Source organism: Aquarana catesbeiana, linkage group LG05 (assembly GCF_042186555.1).
Source record: "Aquarana catesbeiana isolate 2022-GZ linkage group LG05, ASM4218655v1, whole genome shotgun sequence".
NCBI lineage: Eukaryota > Metazoa > Chordata > Amphibia > Anura > Ranidae > Aquarana > Aquarana catesbeiana.
Window position 1 is genome coordinate 389,999,289 of NC_133328.1, and position 22,915 is coordinate 390,022,203.

Sequence of the window (22,915 nt, forward strand, 5' to 3'; positions counted from 1 at the left end):
CCAGCATGGTCTCCTGCCCTTATATTCACCTCATGTAGTCACTTAACAGCGTATTTTATCAGCTCCATAGTAGTGCTTTACCCCAAACACCCCCTAAAATGTTTTTAAATGTGATTTGTGCTTTAAATTCAGGCAGAGTGCCAGAGGCTTTTTTGGGGGGTCCCCAAATCATTTGGAACCCTCCCTCCCCCCAACTGCTAAGTCAGCTGATACCAATTCTCTATCTATCCTCAATCATCTATCTGCTGACTTTGCCAAACCCATACACACCTCTCTTTTGTGGTCAGATTTATGGATGAATTCCCCAAAGCATGTAGTGCAAGGGCCTGCCTGTATGCTTTCAAATGGTACTGTTTCAAGTTTTTGTATCCTATTATTATCTTGATAGGTAATAGCAGAATGTCCAAATATGCTCAAATGTGTACAGTGTGTATTTATATCTTTGTATTATGACACTTCTTACCTGTCCAGTGGGCTGCCAATAGTGTAACTAAGGAGGGGCTGTTCCAAGTAATACACATTATTTAGGCATTCATCTCTAAATTAAGTGGAGAGAGTTACCTGTCCAAGTTAGAAATGGCCCATGAGAGGGGAGGAGGGGGAATATGATAGGTGTACCTTATACTTTGGTCTTTAAAAATTCCCATAAATCAATGAATGTTTATGTGTCATCTCCACTTTCCATGTTTATGTGCAAAATGCCTAATTTTTTTGTTTTCCTCAACAGTTTCCTTCCACGCCACAGGAATGGCAGACTGTGGCCTCCCACTTTGCCCAGCGGTGGAACTTTCCTAACTGCGGAGGGGCAATTGATGGGAAACACGTCCACATTATCCCACCACCCAACTCGGGGTCGTACTATTATAATTATAAGGGGTTCAATAGTATTGTGATGTTGGCGGTGGTGTCGGCTACTTATGAGCTCCTGTATGTGGACGTGGGGAAGAATGGCCGGATGTCCGATGGTGGAGTAATCACCCAGACCGAGTTCTACAGGCGTCTCCAGAATGGCAGCTTGGACTTGCCACCTCCAGAAGACAATGTGGAAGGACTCCCATTCGTCTTCATTGCGGATGAAGCCTTTGCGCTGGGGGACCATCTTATGTGGCCATTACCGATGAGGACCCTCACCCCGGACCAGAGCCAGAAGAGTGGTGGAAAACACGTTTGGAATCATGACCAGCCGGTTCCGCCTATTTCTTACACCCATACATATGGCGGAGTATAAACTGAATCACATTATCCTGGCGTGCTGTGTTCTACACAACTTTTTACGGCAACATTCTGCCAACTATGCTGGCTCAGTTGGGCCTGAAGCCGGAATTCAAAGTGAACCAACCCTGACGGCGCTTGAAAGTGGCCGTCCTGGCTTGCCCTCCCTGAGTGCCCGTGATGTCCGGCTAAGATACTTTGAATTCTTTGCGGGTAGGGGGGCTATCAATATGCCAGACAATGTGTGAAACCTTTATCAAATGAAAAAAAAAACATTAAGCAAATCTTTGGTGACATTTACTGCTTGTGTTTGTTTTAGCTGACCCTGACAGAAATGTGTGGAGTCCTGAAAATGACGTGATTGTGTAACCTTACAAAGCACTGTTGGGTGTTATTTACTAAAGGCAAAGACACTTTGCACTACAAGTGCACTTGAAAGTGGAAATAACCCCCATTGTCACAGAAAGCAGCAATTAGGGCACAACAAAAGTGTTGGAGCGTTGAGACAATAATCCACACATTCTTGATTAACAATCTTTTTAATACCTGCACAATCACATGTGCATTTAGAAAAGGTTTTTAAAACAAACCAACATGTTTGTTGTATAACAATTTTTGGGGTGGCATTAGAAAAGTAGAAATGTCCATTTAAGATAAAACAGGCATGTTTCAAACCAACAAGAAAGACACAAATCTTGAACTTACAAAGTTCACTTTTGGTAGAACTTGAAGGCAATATCAGACATGAGTATTTAGGAACTGTGTTTGATATTGCGTTCAGATGGGGTGAAGTCACCCCAGGAAAAGCCAAATTTTGAAGATGCACACAAATTTACGAATGTCAACATGTGCTACCTGCCAATCACGGGGGATCAAGGGACGTGTTTTGGGGGAGCAACCCCTTCCTCTCAGCTACTTTATTATTGAGGAAGGGGTTGCACCCCCAAAACGTGTCCATTGATCTCCCGTGATGGCAGAAGGCACATGTTGACACACTGTGTGCCTCTTCAAAATTTTGCTTTTCTACAATTCTACAAAAAATTAAAATTGTAGCACACCATAAAAGAAAGGGATTTGGAGGGGTTTTAAACTCTCCCCAAAACATCAATGATGTTCTTATTTTTTTGAATAACATCATTGATGTTTTTCTTGATGTTTTCCAATGCAACATTACACCCCAAAATCTCCCCAATCAGGATCTGTGCACTTTCCGAGATGAAATGCCCTGGATCCATAACATCACGATCACCTAAAAAGATAGAAACCAAAAAAAAACATGTATTATAAATATGCCGGCATCCATCTCTTACCTGAGCCTGTGGTCGCAGACACTCACCTGTTGTGGTGACTAGTTCCACCACATCTTCCTCCTCCTGCTCTTCTTGTCTTTGGGGGATTTCCCCTTCTTCCAGAGGTGGGGGGTCTCTGGTCTCCTCAGATGAGGGGTGTCCTCCGAGTCTTTTCTGCCCTATGTAAAAAAAAAAATGGTATACTTAGCACACAGATATTTGATGGCAGAACTATAAATATGAAACATTGCTTGGAAGTGGGGTACAATTGTCTCTTTTGGCAGAGTTCCAAGATGTAGAATTTTTAGTGTCCTTTGTCAAGCTTCAATACTTTACCTGTTTTGTCCAAGCTTCACAGATGGAGACACCCCTATAGTATACACTGGAGCACCTGTGTGGGCCCCCTAATAAAAAGGGTGTTCTTGTGTCCCACACTAGTGCTTCAGTGTCCAGATGTGAAAATTGCTGCTGAGTGTCCTCTCCTTACACAGAATCGAGTTTGCATTTCATTCTAGTAACAAACCCATCTACACAACCAAATTATTTTCATACAAGTAGGCCCTAAAAAATGTGGTCAAATGCATATGGTCAAAACAATGGTGTTTTATAGGCCGAAAGAAAAATCTTTGATACGAACGAATAATGTGCCCATGAACATGAAAGTTGCCATTTTAAACTGTACAACATTTAAGAAAAGCACATGGAGCAGCACGAACGTAATAAACACAAAAAGAATAGGAACACAGCATAACTACTTACTTTTTTGCAGCACTCTCCGGATCTTTCTGTACTGCTCATGTTCTCTTAATTAGAGGTCCGACCACCGCTTCCTGAGCTGATCTTTCGATCGTCGTACCCCGGAATTCCGGTGCAGACTCTTGACCACGTTCGCCATTATCTTGGCCTTTCTGACATTGGGGTTGGGGTAAGGTCCATACTTTCCATCATAGTCGGCCCTCTTCAGGATGTACACCATCTCCAACATCTCCCCAAAGGACATATTTGAGGCCTTAAATCTTCTCCTTCTGGATCCAGACGTTTCCGGCTCCGGGCTTTCCTCCTCCTCGTTGCTGCAATTAGCACGCACCTGCTGTGTCTCCGCCATCTGCTCTTCCCCCACTGCGCCGAACAAAAAGGGGCGGGGAATAGACTAGAAAGAACGTCAGGGGTGGGCGGAGTTACATGCATGCGCAGTGTCTATAAAGCGTAACATGCGTGCGTAGTACGTACGATCTGTGAGCGGAGGAAGGAGTATCGGAGGCGCCGATCGTGAAAACGAAGGTAAGATCTAAACTTGGGCCTATACTGCTTCCAAATTGAGGCCTATATTGTAACTATATTAGGAGAGTTTCGCCTGACATTAGGGTTTGTCTTGTGTTGTGTCTTGCAGAGAAAATGGATGGCTTCAATGACCACAATTTCCTCCTCCTGTTCATAGACAAATACAGGGAGATGCCCTGTCTGTGGCAGGTGAGACACCCCCATTACAACAATAAACAAAAGAGGCAGACAGCGCTGGAGAAACTGCTGGAGTTGGTGAAGCCGGTGGTCCCCACGGCAACCATCCCCTATTTAAAAGCCCAAATTGGTGGCCTGAGGAGCACTTATCCCCAGGCTTATGTCCCCAGGCTGTGGTATTATGAGAGACTGCGATTTCTGTCAGACCACACTGGAGTCAGGGAATCCCTCTCCTCTCTTCCTTCCACTCTTCCTTCCACCCCAGCTGAGGCTTCCGATGTCCAACCTGGGACTTCCAGCCAGGAAAAAATGGAGGAGCCAGCTTGAGCCAGGTATAGCATTGTTCTACAGATTTCTGCTCAATAAATAAATTATGTTTAATAGATGTTAGTATTGATCACTAATTGCTGATTTAATAAAGTGTTTGACAATAGACAGTAGTGGGCAAAAATAATTGGGACAAGAATGAAAAATGCTGGGCTCAGAATGATATTCTGTTATATTTGTTAACATTCAATTTGCAACAGTCATGAGGTGAAAATTGTGTGTGATTGATGAATAAAAAACTAAAACTATGTCCCTTTTTTATACACAGGAAGACCTCAGCCAGGAGGAGGCTGTGGAATGTGGCACACAGGAGGAGGCGGTGGAATGTGGCAGCCAGGAGGAGGCGGGGGTTAGTGGCAGCCAGGAGGAGGCAGGGGTAAGTGGCAGCCAGGAGAAGCCTGGGACCAGTCGCAGCCTGACAGAATTTCAGGTTCCTCCCCTCCGCCTTCCATACAAAAAAGCGAGGAAGGCGACTCACATGCAGGATTCAGCACTCAGGCTCATTCAGGAGGCTTCTGCGTCCCTCAGAGCCTTCCCCACTCCTGAAGAGGCCTTCGCCTGCATGGCTGCCACCAAACTGAAGGGCATGCAGGAGGGCCAACGCCGGCTGTGTGAGGACCTTCTGTATAAAGTCCTAAGTAAAGGGGTGAGTGGGGAACTAACACCCAATACCCACCTGAGTGAGTTGGCCCCTCCTCCTCCTCCTCCTGCTGCCACAACTCCACCACCACAGCCACAGCGTGGAAGGAAGTGTGGAAGAAAGACCAGAGAGTGATGACCCTGGGTTCAGTCAGGTCTGACAAAAGATGCAGTCTCTTGTATGACCACAGCCTGGGGACGCAGATGTCATCTGCTGCTTTCCGGATCTCTGGGACTTCTGGACCAGACTGAACTCCCTTAGATATGGACTCCTCAGGTCACCAATTTTGCTTGCAAATAGTTAATGTGTGCCCTGGGGGTCAAAGGCTTCACCCATTTCAGCTGTTTCTCCAGTGTTGCCTCCCTTTTTTTTTTTGTTCAATTATACTTGCCTATGTGTGTTTTCCTTCAAAAAGGACAGTTTGTTTGTGAGTAGGTAGGTACATTTAAAAAATACAATGTGAAATTAACAAGAGACACCAACACCAAACAATCTCCTACAGATTAAATAATACAAGATATCAATGGTGTTGTGGTAACTTGACACACAAAACACACACAAAAATATTATAGAGTAAAACACAACAAAAACAACAATAAAAACACAGCCTTGAAAAAAAAAAAACAAACCCCCCAAAAAATACAAAACCAGCCTGGAATAAAACAAAAAAAAATTAAAAACAACACAAAACAAATTTGGCCAGATGTGAGAAATCTAAATATATTGAGGGAATCACAATAAATAATAAAGAAAGAAGTTTGTGAGAAGTCTGTGTGAATATGAGCAGCAAAACTACTTCATTCTTCTCACATTGTTCGCTGTTCCGTCTCGAAATTTCTTCTGAGCATGCGTGGCACTTTGTGCGTCGCAAATGGCCACACACGGTCGGAATTGACGCAATCGGATTTTGTTGTCGGAAAATTTTATAGCCTGCTCTCAAACTTTGTGTCGGAAAATCCGACCGTGTGTACGGGGCATTAGTTCGTAGGGTTTAATATTGAGTTAAACTCACTAATCCACACTATATTGTCAAAAATATTGGTCCACCCCTCCAAATCATTTGGTGGAGGAGGGATTATGGTGTGGGGTTGTTTTTCAGGGGTTGGGCTTGGCCCCTTAGTTCCAGTGAAAGGAACTCTTAAGGCATCAGCATACCAAGACATTTTGTACAATTTCATGCTCCCAACTTTGTTGCAACAGTTTGGGGATGACCCCTTCCTGTTCTAGATGACTGCGCACCAGTGCAAAAACAAGGTCCATAAAGACATGGATGAGCGAGTTTGGGGTGGAGGAACTTGACTAGCCTGCACTGGCCTGAGTCTTGACCTCAACCCAATAGAACACCTTTGGGATTAATTAAAGCGGAGACTGCGAGCCAGGCCTTCTCGTCCACATTAGTGCCTAACCTCACAAATACGCTTCTGGAAGAATGGTCAAACATTCCCATAGACACACTCCTAAACCTTGTGGACAGCCTTCCCAGAAGAGCTGAATCTGTTATAACTACAAAAGGTGGGCCAACTCAATATTGAACACTACGGACTAAGACTGGGATGCCATTAGAGTCCATGTGCATGTAAAGGCAGGCGACTCAATACTTTTGGCAATATAGTGTATGTTTGAGTACTGTATGTGATGTGTATGTAAGTTTTTATTTGCACTAAGAGCCCTTTCACACTGAGGCGCTTGAAAACTGGCCATAAAATGGCAAGCGCTTTTGCGGCTCTTTTTAGGCGCTTTTGCAGCGCTTTTCAATCGCTTTTCGGGCGTCAGCTGTGTGCTTTTTTGAAGGTCACATAACACAAAAATTGCTTCAAGAACCATTTTAAGGCGATTTTGAAGTGCTTTTCATGCGCTTTTTAGGCACTTCCCATTCATTTCAATAGAGAAGGGCACTTTTGAGGTGTTTTTTATAGTGCTCCAAACATGCTCCAAAGATGCTGCTTGCAGGAGTTTTTCCACCTCCCTGCCAGTTCACCGCTGCAGTGTGAAAGCATTCATTGATTTTAATGGAAATAGGTTTTCGTGAGCTTTTCAGGTGCTTTTTTTAGTGCCAAAGCTCTTGAAAAGTGCCTCATTGTGAAAGGGCTCTAACAGCTTTCAAAAGATCTGTTCTATTTCGCAACTCAAAGCAGTATTAATAAAGTGAGTGGATCATTTGAAAACATGTCTTGAAAAATGAGGTGCCAATGCTGCTAAAAAAAAAGTATCAGATACAGTACTGGATTTCTCTGATCATGGCTATATATACTGTACCATTACTTGCAAAGAATCTTCTATCTAAGTAAACTGAGCTACTGAGTTTGCATTTACCACCTTACAAAAGGTGCATTCCACAATCTAACCACAGGAATCACACTTTCCGTAGAGGTAGTAAAACCAAATTTACTCCATTTGTGAACGATACAGCTAAATCTTTATAGCAACTGACCTTAGATATTATTATACACACAGATTATGTCACTTTTATTCCACCTTTCTCCTACAGTAAATGAGCCCATTTTTTGTTTAACATTAATTATAGCTACAGTAGGTCTATTCATTCCTTTCATTAATGTACAGTATTTACTTGGCTGTCAAACATCTTTGTTTTCTTTATGATCTTGCAGAAGTAGACAAGATGTGTCTTTTAAATGATTCATTCAAGACTATTACTACATTTCTATCACATATTAAATCTACCTTTTTGTACATTCTAAGATCTTACCATTTACCGTTAACTACTTCTCCTAAATCCCTTTTAAGCTCTTTTCTAAACCACAAACTATGAAAACGAACAGTACTTGTATGTCTTTGTGTTTTAAATGAATGCACGTCCCCTTGTTTGGCTTAGTGACTCAGACCTCCACAACAAAGGGCCATATTTTCATTATATATCTTATTCTTACTTCAGCTTTTAACACAGAATGTTTTTACAGTGGAAATTGAAATAGAGGATGGATTTGAGTAGGCTGGTAGATGAATAATCTATTCTAGAGGTCCTTCTCGTGCTGTCCTTGCCACCATCTCAAAAACTCCAATTGTTTTATACTACACGGAACCTATCGCAACCCACCACACAAAGCTCCATCAGTACGGTGGTAGGTCTCTACTGGATTGTGGAAGATGTGGACAGTCTCCAGGGAATATTATATACATATTATAGAGGTGGCCAAAGCTTTTTCCTTGTTAGACAAATATGTTAACCACTGTGAATAGCGTTTTTTAAGCTGCCTTTACCTTAGCCCCTAAATTATATTTACATGGATTAATAGATGGCAAAGAGGTTTCACCCAGTGTAGAGAATACCCATGCACATACTACTGTTTCTGGTCTGCAAGCTCATAGCACAGTGGCTGATTGTTCCTATACCACCAGATGACAAAACATGGGTTACCATAGTTAAAGATATTTTGGTTCAAGAAAAATGAGTCTATCAACAGAGGACTTGTCCACTCAAATTCAAGAAATTTTGAGGCAACTGGTTCAATGTACCAGGTCTTGCCCCTATACCATTTATAACTCATAGGCTACTTCTGTAGGGTGGCTGCAGTCTCTTCGCCCCCTGTCAACCTTCTATTTGTGTGAATACTGTAATAGCTGAGTGTACAACAAATGCCTTATATTAATCTTTTCTTTAAAAGATGCTAGCTTATTCTCTTCTTGTGGACTTTGTTTATTGTCACACACATAGCCCAGTCATAACATTACCTACCTTTTTATAGGTGGTAATACCTAGAGGTTTACAATGTGAATGTAATATGAATTTACCAACGACTTATGCCTGTTTGTGAGTTTTAAACTGAAGAATAATCCATGTCATTTTAAAATAATCAAATCCCTTTTGTACAACTGATAGCAATCAAATTGCAAAACCTAAAATGTATTCACTGTTAACATACACAGTCATTTTCCTCTTACCATTGTTCAGATCTTCCTCCTTGAATCAAGCTATGTAATATTTTGACGCAGTAGTAATCTCCATAGGAAATCCCCTTTGGCATTAGCTGGGTGTATTTCATGGACCTTTTCTTCTTTCTTTTTTCCTGGATCTTTTTGTTCCATGCAGTTTACATGCGCTGTAAAAAATAAAAATAAAATACAATGACATCTAATTTTGTAAAAAAAGAAAAATAAGAACACTCTCAAAAACACAGTCTCTCTAAAACTTTATAGAGTACACAGATCTGTTCACATCAGTCCATGTTCCCAGATAGCACTTTATGCCGCGTACACACAATCGAAAATTCGGCCAGCAAAAGACCGATGAGAGCTTTTGGTCGATAAATGTGATCGTGTGTATGCTCCATTGGACTTTTGCTGGCCGAATTCCAGCCAGCAAAAGATTGAGAGCATGTTCTCAATTTTTCGGTTGGAAAAAGTTCCTATCCGAAAATTTGATCGTCTGTAGCAATTCCAACACGCAAAATTCCTACGTATGCTCAGAAACAATTCGACGCATGCTCGGAAGCATTGAACTTTTACTCGGCTTGTCGTAGTGTTTATTTTATATTTATTTTATTTATTTCAGGTACTTATATAGCGCCGTCAATTTACGCAGCGCTTTTACATATACATTGTACATTCACATCAGTCCCTACCCTCAAGGAGCTTACAATCTAAGGTCCCTAACTCACATTCATACATACTAGGGACAATTTAGACAGGATCCAATTAACCTACCAGCATGTCTCTGGAGTGTGGGAGGAAACCGGAGTACCCAGGGGAAACCCACGCAGGCACAGGGAGAACATGCAAACTCCAAGCAGGTAGTGTCGTGGTTGGGATTCGAACCAGCGACCCTTCTTACTGCTAGGCGAGAGTGCTACCACTACACCACTGTGCTGCCCCGTAGTGTTGTACATCTCCGCGTTCTTGACGGTCGAAAGTTCAGCGAACTTTTGTGTGATCGTGTGTATGCAAGGCAAGCTTGAGCAGGATCCCGTCGGAAAAGCCATCATATCTTTTTCCGACAAAAATCCCGATCGTGTGTACGCTGCATAACATTCCTACCAAACTCATTCACACTAGAGCCAATTTTAAAGAAATTGTACTGAATTGTTAGCAGTGCTATATATTTTAGTACTAATATCAGAAAAATAATTTAATGGTGTTGCCAGTCCTGTATATCCAAAGCACCACCTGAAAAAAGTGCATAATCAGAGATACTTAAACCAAACAAAGTTGCTGTGGTTTTGTATGTCATTTTACTGTATCTGGGTCATTATCTACATCTACAGGTGATGGGGCTTTTAAACTGTCACATGGTATGCTATGGCTTTAGTTATGCCCTTGACCTGCATTTAAAGAAATACCAGGGCAAGAAAATAATATGCTTTCCAGAACTTGAAGTAATGCCTAGTATTATGGTTCTCAAGGCCATAGAAAAAGTTTAAATCAAACACCCCAGATAGAGCAAGAACAGAAAGAGGCATCACGGAAGCCATTTCTGTCAGAGATTCATGGGAGAGCAAGAAGTTAGAGCATGCAGGGGCCCTTCATGGAAGAGACTCCAGGGTGAGAATCCCGAGGGAGTCTTGCTGAAATGAAGAAAGGTTTGTACCCTTCACACACAGATTTTCCAAAAATAATATCTGTCTGTAAATTAGCAATCATTTAACACAACTGGGAGTGTACCATGCTGTATCAAGCATAGCCTTGAATGACCCAAGTATTTGGTGGATCAGATGTAGTAGCAATTGAGATAAAGAATTAACATACTACAGTATAAAACTTATTTGTATTATCAATAATATATACCAGATAACCAGAGGCTGTAAAGATTTTATTGTAGCTGTATGCACATTTTCTAGTGTAATGTATACTAGACAATTTCTAGAACCATCAACTTTCTTTATCTTCAGAGCTGGCTTAGATGTGCCGTTGACTGCACTAGTAATATGAAAGCAGTTGAACTCCACCTTGTTCCAAGCTGACAAAAGAAGTGATGAAACACGACACTGGGCCTTTGTTGGCGCAAAGTGATAGCAGGCCTAATTGGCCTCCAATCCTACATAGGAAATGCCAGGCTTATCTTTTGTTTGAGGAGCCTTTATCAGCCCCCAGCATGGCTGGTACTATGTAAATATGAATTGCTAAGATGTAAAGTGGGTAGATAAACTTTCTCCTGCAATCCTTTGAGTTTCTTGTACCTAAAGTAAAGCATTTAAATTTCCACTCAATGACTTCAACCTCTTTACTGATGGTGATTTGAGGACAATGGCCCTTTCACTCATATGCATGTTCAATAATGCTTGCTTTTGACACCCATTACCACATGTGTTTAACCATCTCAATACAGGGCACTTTCGCCCCCTTCCTGCCGAATCCATTTTTCAGCTTTCAGCGCTGTCGAATGATAATTGCGCGGTCATGCAATACTGCACCCTAATGAAATTTTTATCATTTTTTCCCCACAAGTAGAGCTTTCTTTTGGTGGTATTTGATCACCTCTGCGGTTTTTATTTATTGCGCTATAAACAAAAGAAGAGGGACAAGTTTGAAAAAACACAATATTTTTTACTTTTTGCTATAATAAATACCCATTTTTTTTTTCTTAAAACAAATTTTTTCCTCAGTTTAGGCCGATATGTATTCTTCTACATATTTTTGGTAAAAAAAATTGCAATAAGCGTATATTGATTGGTTTTCGCAAAAGTTATAACGTATATAAAATAGGGAATAGATTTATAACATTTTTATTTATTTAATTTTTTTTACTAGTCATGGTGGCGAGCTGCGATTTTTATTGTGACTGCGATAATGAGGTGGACATATCGGAAACTTTTGACACATTTTTGAGACCATTCACATTTATACAGCGATACGTGCTATAAAAATGCATTGATTACTATGTAAATGTGACTGGTAGGGAAGGGATTAACACTAGGGGGTGATCGAGGGGTTAAATGTGTGTCCTAAGGAGGTGATTCTAACTGTGGGGGGAGGGGACTGACTGGGGGAGGTGACCGATCGGTGTCCCTATATACAAGGGACACACCATCGGTCTCCTCTCCTCTGACAGGACGTGGATCTGTGTGTTCACATACACAGATCCACGGTCCTGCTCAGTTACTGGGCAATCGCAGGTGCCCGGCGGACATCGTGGCCGCCGGGCACGCGCATTGGTTCCCCAGTGACGCGGCGCGCGCGCATGCCGCTGGTGGGGCACAAGCGCCCCCTAGTGGCTCGGGAAGGCAATCACGTCATATGACGTCCGCCCAGAACGAGAGCTGCCTCGTACCACCGTCATATGACAGTGGGCGGGCGGCTAGTGGTTAAGCTGATTTTTTTAAGCATGTTTCTGTGCATAATATGTATGTGAATTTTAGCGCTAGTGTAAAAATAACATAAAACACACTGTGAAGTGATGTATAAATGTCTATCAAAATATATGACTGTACATCCCAAATAAAATGAGTGTATTCCAGATGTTTCTGAATAAAGTCCGTGCCAAAATGGTGAGATGCAGTGAATCATAGGGGAAATTCCATCAACAATCTGAATGTCCAGTATAGGACCATCAAAACATTGGATGCGTGACTTGTGACGATCCGGAAACCATCCATCCTCCCCGTGACCATCTTTCCATCTGCCATGGTGGCACACTGCTCGATAGACTCTATGCTGCCGGCACTAGAGTCCACCGGTTCCGGTAAGCGTATCTACACCTATCCAATGTTTTGATGGTCCTATACTGGACATTCAGATTGTTGATGGAATTTCCCCTCTGATTCACTGCATGTTATCATTTTGGCACGGACTTTATTCAGAAACATCTGGAATACACTCGTTTTATTTGGGATGTACAGTCATATATTTTGATAGACGTTTATACATCACTTCACAGTGTGTTTTATGTTATTTTTACACTAGCGCTACAATTCACCCACTTTTATATTTTTATGTTTGTCACATTGTTTGTAGCAGCTCTTCTTTGAATTTTCAGATATAGCGCATTTACTATCTTCCATTACTCCATAATATGTATGTGTTTAAGCTTATTTTTTTTCTTGTTCATTCATTATATAAAGTCAAATATTCAGAATATGGATTTTTTATGATAGTAAATATTTGAAAACACCCACGATTAAACAATATTATTAATATTATATATATTTAAAAATACACATTTATATTTGTAGCAAAGTTTCAGGGCCCCTGAAGCCCAATGGTGACCTCCAGAGTTAAGGACAGCTTACATCCTTCAGTGTGGAGTGGGTTACAAGGCATGGTGGGTGTAATGCAAGATGAACAGGTGGGCACCAGACACTTTTTGAATGCAAAGAGATTTATTGTCTCTTAAACAGAACTGTGAGAGCGAGTATTAGGACCAGGACTCCCTTAGGTAGATGCAATATTAATTGGTAGATTCCGAGACTTCTATAGGTAGACAGCTATACAGGTGAAGGCCTCCAGCCGGACACCACTTCTGTATAGGCAGGATCACTGTCTTCTATGGCAACAATCTTATAGCTGTTACTAACAGTAAAGGTATTCAACTATCTGCAACATGAACAGTTCTCTTTACCCCACACTTACTCACTGTTCACTCAACGAGCTCCCAGTCTCTCTTACTAGACTTCAGATCCACCAGCCACTGGATCCCCTGAGCTCTTTCACTGTAGCACTCAGTATCTTCCTCAAGCGTCATCCCCGCTTCCCTGCTGGGTCCCTGGCTTGGCACTCACAGATACTCTTCAAGCTTCACCCCTGCTGACACATTAGGTTCCAGAGTGAACCGAGCCTAAGGCTCCATTCACACTAACGCGTTTTTTGATGCATTTTGCATTTTGTAGAAATGCATGGGAATTTTTTAACATGGTTCCTATGGAACATGTTCACATCAATGCATTTTTGTACCTCTGCGTTTTTGGAAAGGGTCAGGGACTTTTTTCATGCAAAATGCAGCGTTTTGCATGTAAAAGAATTCAATGGACCAACATAAAAAACGCAAGTACAGCGTTTTTACAGCATTTTTGACGCGTTTTGTGTTTTTGGCATTTTTTTTTAGACTGTATACAGTCTAACAAAAAAACTGTAAAAAAAAAAAAAAAACGCAAAATGCGGCAAAAACGCTGCAAAAACGCTGTAAAAACGCTGTTCAAAAACGCAGCACCACAAAAAACACTGCAGAAACACTCAAAAGCAACATGCATAGATGTGAATTGAGCCTAAGACCCCATACACACTGTAAAATTTTCTGCAGATTTTTGTCTTCAGATTTACCAAACCTATGTAGTGCAAGGGCCTGCCTGATTGCATAAAAATTGAAACTCTTAAGGTTTGACCTCATATTATATGGTTTTGGTAAATTTGAAGGAAAAAATCTGCAGAAAATCTAATAGTGTGTAGGTGGTCTTAAGGCCCGCACACACGGTCAGAAAATCTGAAGATGAACTTTTTCCGATGAACAATCTGCCGATTTTCTGATCGTTAGTATGCTGCTTTTGACAGCCATTTACGAATTTTCGGCAGACAAAAACTGGATGTGCAGGCTTGAAAATTTTTGTCTGATGTGACCACAACGTCCAATTTTCTTTTCATTAGTACGGTTTTCTGCCAAAAAAAAAATCTGAAGAGCAAGACTAGGCATGCTCAGAAATGAAAGAACACATACAAAACAATTCAACACATTACGTCACTTGTGACGTTGAATTCTGTCATCAGAAAATTTTCTGATGGTGAGTACCCTCTTCACTTTCGATTTGAGACTAGCATTAAACAAAAAAACTGACGAAAATTCATCCAATAATCTGACCGTGTTTACAAGGCTTAAGCCTCATTTACAGTGAAATTTTAAAAATGTTAAAGCTTCTATAGCCCACTGAGGCTCTGACTTGACAATGAAATAACCACAGGCAGGGCTTAATTGCAACTTGAATGAAAGTTGAGGCCATGTTTGAGTTTTAGAATGACTGACTTGACTCGCTTCTCTCATTCCGCCCTGAAGGCTGAAAGAAATCCAAATGTTTATGGCTAGCTTTACAGGTACCACAAGTTCCCTGTACTTGAGCACTGTTGGGCTTTTTAAGCCAAGTCAGTTTACTTTTATGTAATGATCCAGATATGTTAAAACATTGCATATCAAAGATAAATATTCCATTTCCTTCATATACTGTAGTACAAAAAAAGGATGCTCATTTAGTACTGTTTTTCCCTGTTGTGGTTTGCTTATCACAGTTTTGAATTGTTAAAAAATTCCCAGTAAACTTTTTTTACTAGTTTTTTTTTGTACAAATTATTTTCAGTGTCATTGGTGGGAAGCTTCCCTTCATCTGTGACAAGGTTAACAAAGTCAAAGACAAATTACCGTCAATGCAAATTATTGGACCTTTATACTTTCAGTAATAGATTGAATAACTTCTATTTTTGCTGAAAAGAAGTGCTCTGTAGTACAACAAGGTTGCGCTTGTATTTGTTATCTGTTTGTTGGGTTCGGAAACATTAGTGGAATTTGGGTCCACACTGCTGCACAAGACTTAAGCCTCGTACACATGGTTCATTTGTTGTACGACCGAGCGTCTGATTTTTGTCAAAAGCAAGTGTGCAGGATTTTATCTAGCATACTAACTATCCACAAATTCTCATTTGACAAATATGATTGTAGTGACGTACTATGAGAGTATAAAGAGGAAGTTCATTTCTCAAGCACCACCCTTTGAGCCCCTTCTGTTAATTTCATGTTAGTGGAAGTGTGGTGAGCGTAGATTCACACGTTTTTGTTAAGTTATTTTTATTTGGATGGGAGATAGCATCTCTAATTTAATTTCTATTGATTTTTTTTTCTGCACAATAAAAAAATTGTGTAGAATAATACATGGCTATGTGTTTTTCTTCAAATGACAGTTTGGGAGTAGGCAGTTACATTAAAAACAACACAATGGAAAATTAACAAGGGACACCAACATAGTTGTATCTTTGATCTTAAAAACTCAGGGATAATGGTGTTATGGTAACTTCTCCAAAAAATCAAACAACCGTAATATTAATATTATTTATATCACTACAAAGCAAATGCCTTTTTAAAATACGTTTGGCATAACTACCTCAGTATCACCAGCAAAGCAGCTTCATTATTATCCCATTAAAGAAGATGAGAATGTGCGCTGCATTTTGACATTTCATCAATTGCCGCGTTACGAATATTATTTCTAGATTACGAATGGTAGTTTACAAGACCGAACTCTTCCCGGTCGTTCCTTGATTTAGAGCATGTGTGTTTGTACTTTTGACTTTTGTGTGACGATTTCTGTACTGACCATCTGAAAATCAGACGTTGAGTTCACATCCAACAAAAATTTTATAGCCTGCACATACAGCTTTTGTCTGATGAAAAAGTGAAATCGGCTGTCGAAAGCACCGTACTAACGATCCGAAAATCCGCAGACAGCTCGTCTTACGAATTTTCCAATCTAATTTTCTTATTGTGTGTATGAGGCTTTAGGGGCAAATGGAGTTACCAATTTTTTACTGTAAACAAAAGCAACTAGCTGTTGATTATCTGAGCTTCATGCTTTGTTTCAGTCCCTTTCATATTTAACAGTATGCAAAGTATACATTTGAAGGTTAAAATTATTTACATTATGAAATATGACAGGTCACAAAATACAGCCTTTGCCTGTCTCAGTCATAGACCTACTCAACTCATCAATACATTTCTTTCTTACTTAGGAACACTTTTGACACCAATGCTCAACTTCTGAAAATCACCAACACTTCAATATTTCATTAATTTCCCTACTTAAAAATATTCTTTACTATAAGCCCCCTTTCACACGAGGCGGACTCCATTTCCACGGAGCCCGCCTCGGTCCGCCGGCTCAGCAGGAGATCAGTCTGTTGATCTCCGCTGAACCGGCGGATGACAGGTCCCTCTCTGCTCACTGAGCGGGGAGGGGCTTGTCGGGCGCCGCTGCCGCCTATGGAGGGATCGGATGAAAACGGACAGCATGTCCGTTTTCATCCGATCTCACCCGATCCGTCAGCGACGGACCTGGACGTAGAGCCATCCGTCTGCTTTTAGCGGATCGGACTGGGTCGGATGTCAGCGGACATGTCTCCGCTGACATCCGACGCTCCATAGACTAACATGGAGCGCCCGTTCAGGTCCACCGTCAAAACTGACAGGCGGACCTGAACGGTCCGATCGTGTGAAAGGGGGCTAAATCATGACATTAGGAGAAGGAATGTTGACAAATAATGTAAAATGTATTTAAGATAGGTCTAAAGTGGTAAATAAAGATGAGATAGTAAAGTGATTGGTTGTAGGTACACTGAAAAAAAAATATGAATATTCTTGTTCGTGCTAGAGTAGAGATTAGTGCATTAGTGGCAGATGCTGCTACTGCCATTCATTTCAGTGCAGAAAAATAGTAATTATTTCACCTTTTTTAACCTGGCTTATTGATTGTTTCCTCAGGCAGTTGCCAGTAAGTGGTATCAAAAGTCTTCCAGATGGTTGGATTGAGTGAATGTTATTTCAAGTCTATGGGTACCAACATTTAGAGGGGTAAAGAGAGGAAAATATAGAAAAGAGTGTTTTGGGATACAATTCAAATCCCAAAGATGCCCACATGTCATAAGGAACAACTGTTTCACCAAATCCTAGGATGGTGGGATCTTTAATAAATTTGGACATATAAAGTATGTGCATAGTCATAAAATGTGATTCCTAAAAAACATATATAAAACACAAATATAACACAATTGTGTGTGAGTACATCCAATGTAAATAACTGTGATTTAGTGCAAAAGGGCTCATCCACCCAGTGTTATGCAATAAAAGTGCAATGTGCTGAGAGTTATATATATATGAATATGTACAGTATATGTGTACCCAAAATTTGTAAACAATCCAGAAATAAACAAATGATGATCTACTTATTAGACCAATATTGTGAAATCACCAACATAAATAAGTAAAAAATCCAAATAACAGCTCAAGTGATGAATAAAAAGTGCTAAGTGAAAACAATGTCCAAAAAAAAAAATAAAAATGTCCCAAACACAAAAAAATATATTTTTTTAAAAAGTCTCAGAAAAAACATATTTTACATCCCAGGAAAAAACTATTTCTTGTATGAAGAAAGACTTTTTAAATGTGTCCCTTGGATGGAAAAACTGTGAAAATAGTGTTGCAGGTGTCCCCCGTCTTCCACCGCACCCCCACTCGTGCTCTCACTCACCAGACAGCCCAACCCCTGCAGGGGTAAAAGGCATGTAGGTAGACTCCAGCGATGTTGAATCCAGGAGAAAAGTCCTCAGCCCACTGTGGTATATCCTTTATTGAAACAGGAGCTAGCAATGCTGCACAAGCCGGTTCAGAGCCTGGAGGGCAGCGTGGTGAAGCGTGCGTTCCACCGCCCGCCTGTCTGAAACCGGACGCGCCTCAGATGACGTCTTGATGATGAAACGCGTAAGGCGTGGCCTCCTGATACGCATACATCAATCTTCTGTCTGGTTTACGACCAGTTCCGGTTTCAGACAGGCGGCCGGTGGAACGCACGCTTCACCACGCTGCCCTCCAGGCTCTGAACCGGCTTGTGCAGCATTGCTAGCTCCTGTTTCAATGTTTTAAAGCTTTTTTGGATAATAAATTTATTTTTACGGACTCACGCTATGAGACATATCTTTTTTTGATGTACATGGATATTTAACACTGGGGATATCGTGACACCATTGACACCTTTGAAGGATATACCACAGTGGGCTGAGGACTTTTCTCCTGGATTCAACATCGCTGGAGTCTACCTACATGCCTTTTACCCCTGCAGGGGTTGGGCTGTCTGGTGAGTGAGAGCACGAGTGGGGGTGCGGTGGAAGACGGGGGACACCTGCAACACTATTTTCACAGTTTTTCCATCCAAGGGACACATTTAAAAAGTCTTTCTTCATACAAGAAATAGTTTTTTCCTGGGATGTAAAATATATTTTTTCTGAGACTTTTTAAAAAAATATATATTTTTTTGTGTTTGGGACATTTTTTTTTTTTTTGGACATTGTTTTCACTTAGCACTTTTCATTCATCACTTGAGCTGTTATTTGGATTTTTTACTTATTTATGTTGGTGATTTCACAATATTGGTCTAATAAGTAGATCATCATTTGTTTATTTCTGGATTGTTTACAAATTTTGGGTACACATATACATATTCATATATATATATCTCTCAGCACATTGCACTTTTATTGCATAACACTGGGTGGATGAGCCCTTTTGCACTAAATCACAGTTATTTATGATCACATTGGATGTACTCACACACAATTGTGTTATATTTGTGTTTTATATATGTTTTTTAGGAATCACATTTTATGCACATTTAGTAGAACAGCGCCAATTCCCCATTTTCCTAAGACATTTGTTGATCTGTATTTCACTTGGTGAAATTACTATATAGGGGGGCTGCAGTTCTCCTTTTTTCCTTTCAGTTCTAAGCGCGGAACTACTATTATTTATTTATGTGCATAGTCATGTCTCAAAATAGCCAAGTTGTGAATAAGACCAATATGGATTCTACTATTATGCAGGATGTCATAGAAGCAGTGAGAAGAGTAATGCTTGCTCTACACTTTTAGAATTTCGGCCAAGTCAGAGGAATCATCTGAAATTCTAATAATGGGTGGCCCTGCTGGCTCAACAAAAGTTGATTACTCAATAAATTTTTATCCGAGAAATTGGGTCTGAAAACTGTCTGCCAAACAGCACCTGTAGTCATTCACCTGCACACTGTCTGGGTGGTCTGAGTGATAACCAGCACTAGCATTTGTTAAAATACATTTGCCTGGTAGGGAGGGTTTGTCAACAAATGACTTTTGTGTGGATTAAGGAATCTGTTAGATTTCTTTTGTTCTGCCCACAGACTGAACAAAATATATCTTCTAGTGTGTGGCCAGTTCAACTACTATGAACTTAGCGCCATAGCAAAAAGAAGTGATAAGGCACATTGGAACTCCAAGCTCCATCTCCATCATTCACACTAAAGTGAAAAATATGTGTTATCCATAAACAGTAATTAACACTGCGGTAAACAAAACAACTATGTAGGGATTTGCATGTATGCAGATGTTAGTATTTTCCAAACTTGTAGGTACCCTTTCACTCAAATGAGATCTTGTTGGCACTGGCTTTAGATCAAATTCCAATTATAGGGGTTGGTCTTGGAAGCAGTTATGGAATGGCCACATACTGTACATAGACAGATACATTCAACATATGAACCAATTTGATATTTAGTTTCTTCCATATGTGAATAATTATAGATCATCTGTTCAAATCTATTTTCAGGCAAACCAGACAAATACAAGAGGCATAGAAACCCTTCTCTGAGTGACATACTTAAGCCGGCCATAGATGGTTCAAATCTAGTTGAAAAATTTATGGGCATGCTGATTGTACCCAAGTTGATCGATTGATCAACTTGGGTACAACAAGCCTGTTGGATTTTGCATGCAATTATTGGTATCGGCTTAGTAATCACCCAGTTCTCCCAGCAGGGATGGCTTCCCCCGCCAAGCCCCCCCCCCGGGAGAACATGTTGGCTCCGTGGGAGGGATTCCCCCATGGGGAAATCAAGAGATTATCTTTTGTACAATCCGAGGTTGCAGGAAATAAAATAGCTCTGTCTATGGCCCAACTTACACATAGAGTCTGACTTTTACTTTTGTCACCTAGTTAATCAGCTAACTGTTCCTTTCTGGTAAGTAAATATAAGGTTAATTTGTGTTTGCAAATTTCACTAGGGAGCCTATGGTAAACATTTAATTAGCACTCTCTCTATAAAGCTGGGAAAACAGTAGACAATAATGAATAGTTAATGTGATGAGGATAGATTAGGTAATTTGAAGTCAACATAACAGTATTAGAGAAGGAAGCTTTTATAAAATGTGAATATGTTAGGCACACATTTTTTTTTTACATTTACAAATGTTAATCACTGAATTTCTATGTTTTGCATTTAGATATAACAGCACTGTAGTTTCCAGTTTTATCTATACATGCAAAATCCCTTCTTTTTGTAGCTTGTACCATCATTATTTTCCAAATAGCATTTTATTATTATTATTTGCTTTTGCAGTACAAAAAAAAAAAAAGAATATGTGAATTGAAAGCTACAGATCATATTATGCATCAATTCTTTTAGACATTTACTCGAAACTTCTTGCAATATGCTCAAAGACAATAGTAGTCACATATCTGATGTTGTTGTATATGCGTTATGGTCTCATTTAATAACATGTAGTAACTTATGTTAGGTAGTAAGAGTCACAAGAATACTCAAAGTAGAGGGAAAGGAAAGGAATAGAGAAAGAAGAAGGAAGGGGTCATCGTAGTAGCTCTTTTACCTGATCATGGTGGGTCCTCCCGAAGGTGCCACAGCTCCCAGACTTTGTCATGGGCTTTCAGCCTATCCTGCATCCTAGTGGTCATTTTCTCCATCAGCTCCACATCTTTAATTCTAGCGTATAGGGCCTCCAGAGTAGGGGAGGAGCATTTTTTCCAATTTAGGGCTACAAGACAGCGTGCAGCTGTGAGGATGTGGCGAACTAGTTTTTTGTAGGATGTGGGAATCTTCAGTGGCGATAGGCCCAGTAGAAAAAATTTGGGGGTCGTAGGGACAGGTATTTCAAGAAGACGGGCCAGCAACTGCTGGACGGTGTTCCAGAAGATGGTGATTAGTGGGTAGCTCCAGTAAATACGGAGCAGGGAACCTCGATCTCCCTGACATTGCCAACAGCGATCAGAACTAGTGGGATAGATGGCATGGAGCACATCCGTGGTCATGTACCAGAAAAGGAGGATTTTATACGCATTCTCTTTATATAGTGTGCAGAGTGAGCTCTTTGCCACCTGGGACCAGATCACCTGCCAGTGTTCTATGGAAATTTCCTCATTGAGGGCTTTCTCCCACCTATTCATATAGGTGTGTTTGCCTTGTGTTTCTAAGGGGTAGGTATTTAGTATTTTGTAAATGTAGGAGATTAGGCCCTTCTGGGCAGAGCCTGCTAGAATTAGGTTTTCAAATGCGGTTGGGGGGGGGGGGGATTGCAAGTTAGGAGCTATGGATAGGGCGTAGTGGCGTATTTGCAAGTACCTGTTAAAAAACCTGGCGAGGTGGATCAAATTTGGTCTGAAGTTTGGCAGAGGGCAATAATTTGTGTGATCTAGGGTCCACTAGGTTCCCAAAGTGAAATAGATTCCGTGATGTCCACGGGTATGACATTTGGTGGGTGAGGCTATCTGGCACCTTGGGGTTGCAGACAAAAGAAGTTAGAAGCGATCTCTCTGAAGACAGCCCATGTGGATGTGACAGTTTGCGCCAAAGCTGCCGAAGTTGGGACATGGATCCTAGCAAACGTTCAGGGGCTGCCTCTGCATTCGCACTCCAAAGTAAATTATTCGGATGTGTCGGGGCAAGCCAAATGTTTTCGATTTCCGTCCACTTGTAGGATCGTTGGGTGAACCACAAAGCTATTGCACGAAGCTGGGTCGCCTGGTAATATTTAATGAGGTTGGGAAATGCGAGGCCTCCATACGAGCGAGCCGCCATTAGTACCGATTGGGGTACTCTATGCCTTTTGTAGTCCCAGGTGTATTGAAATAGGTCGGATTGAAGTTTTCTCAAGTGCTTATAGGGGACAGGTAAGGGCAGTGTTTGGAAGAGGTACAGTAGCTTCGGGAGGATCGTCATTTTAACTGAGGTGATCCGATGTAGAAGAGAGATGTGGTGCTTCTTTCACTGCAGGAGCAGGGTTCTGATTGAGCGGAAGAGGGGGGGACATTTTCTTTGTATAGGACGGTGAATTTTGGGGTGATGTGTATCCCCAGGTATCTTAGGGTGGTGCGTTTCCAACAGTAGGAGAAGTTGGCCTTCAGGTGAGCAATTTCCACTTCGGGGATTTTAATTGGAAGGGCCTCGATTTAGATGCATTAATTTTATATCCCGAGAGTGCTCCATAGCGGTCTAATCCCGCATGGAGGTTCGGGAGGGAGATTCTAGGTTTAGTC

General features: G+C 41.0%; 1 protein-coding gene across 1 annotated transcript in view; it reads right to left on the bottom strand.

Moving 5' to 3' along the window:
* Positions 1–22,915, bottom strand: part of NEDD9 (neural precursor cell expressed, developmentally down-regulated 9) — a 178,546-nt gene that overhangs the window by 119,744 nt on the left and 35,887 nt on the right. Inside the window, exon 2 of the mRNA XM_073631059.1 lies at positions 8,827–8,984. Within this exon, the coding sequence (XP_073487160.1) occupies positions 8,827–8,829 (3 nt within the window). The 5' untranslated portion in view covers positions 8,830–8,984. The remainder of the gene's footprint in view (positions 1–8,826; positions 8,985–22,915) is intronic.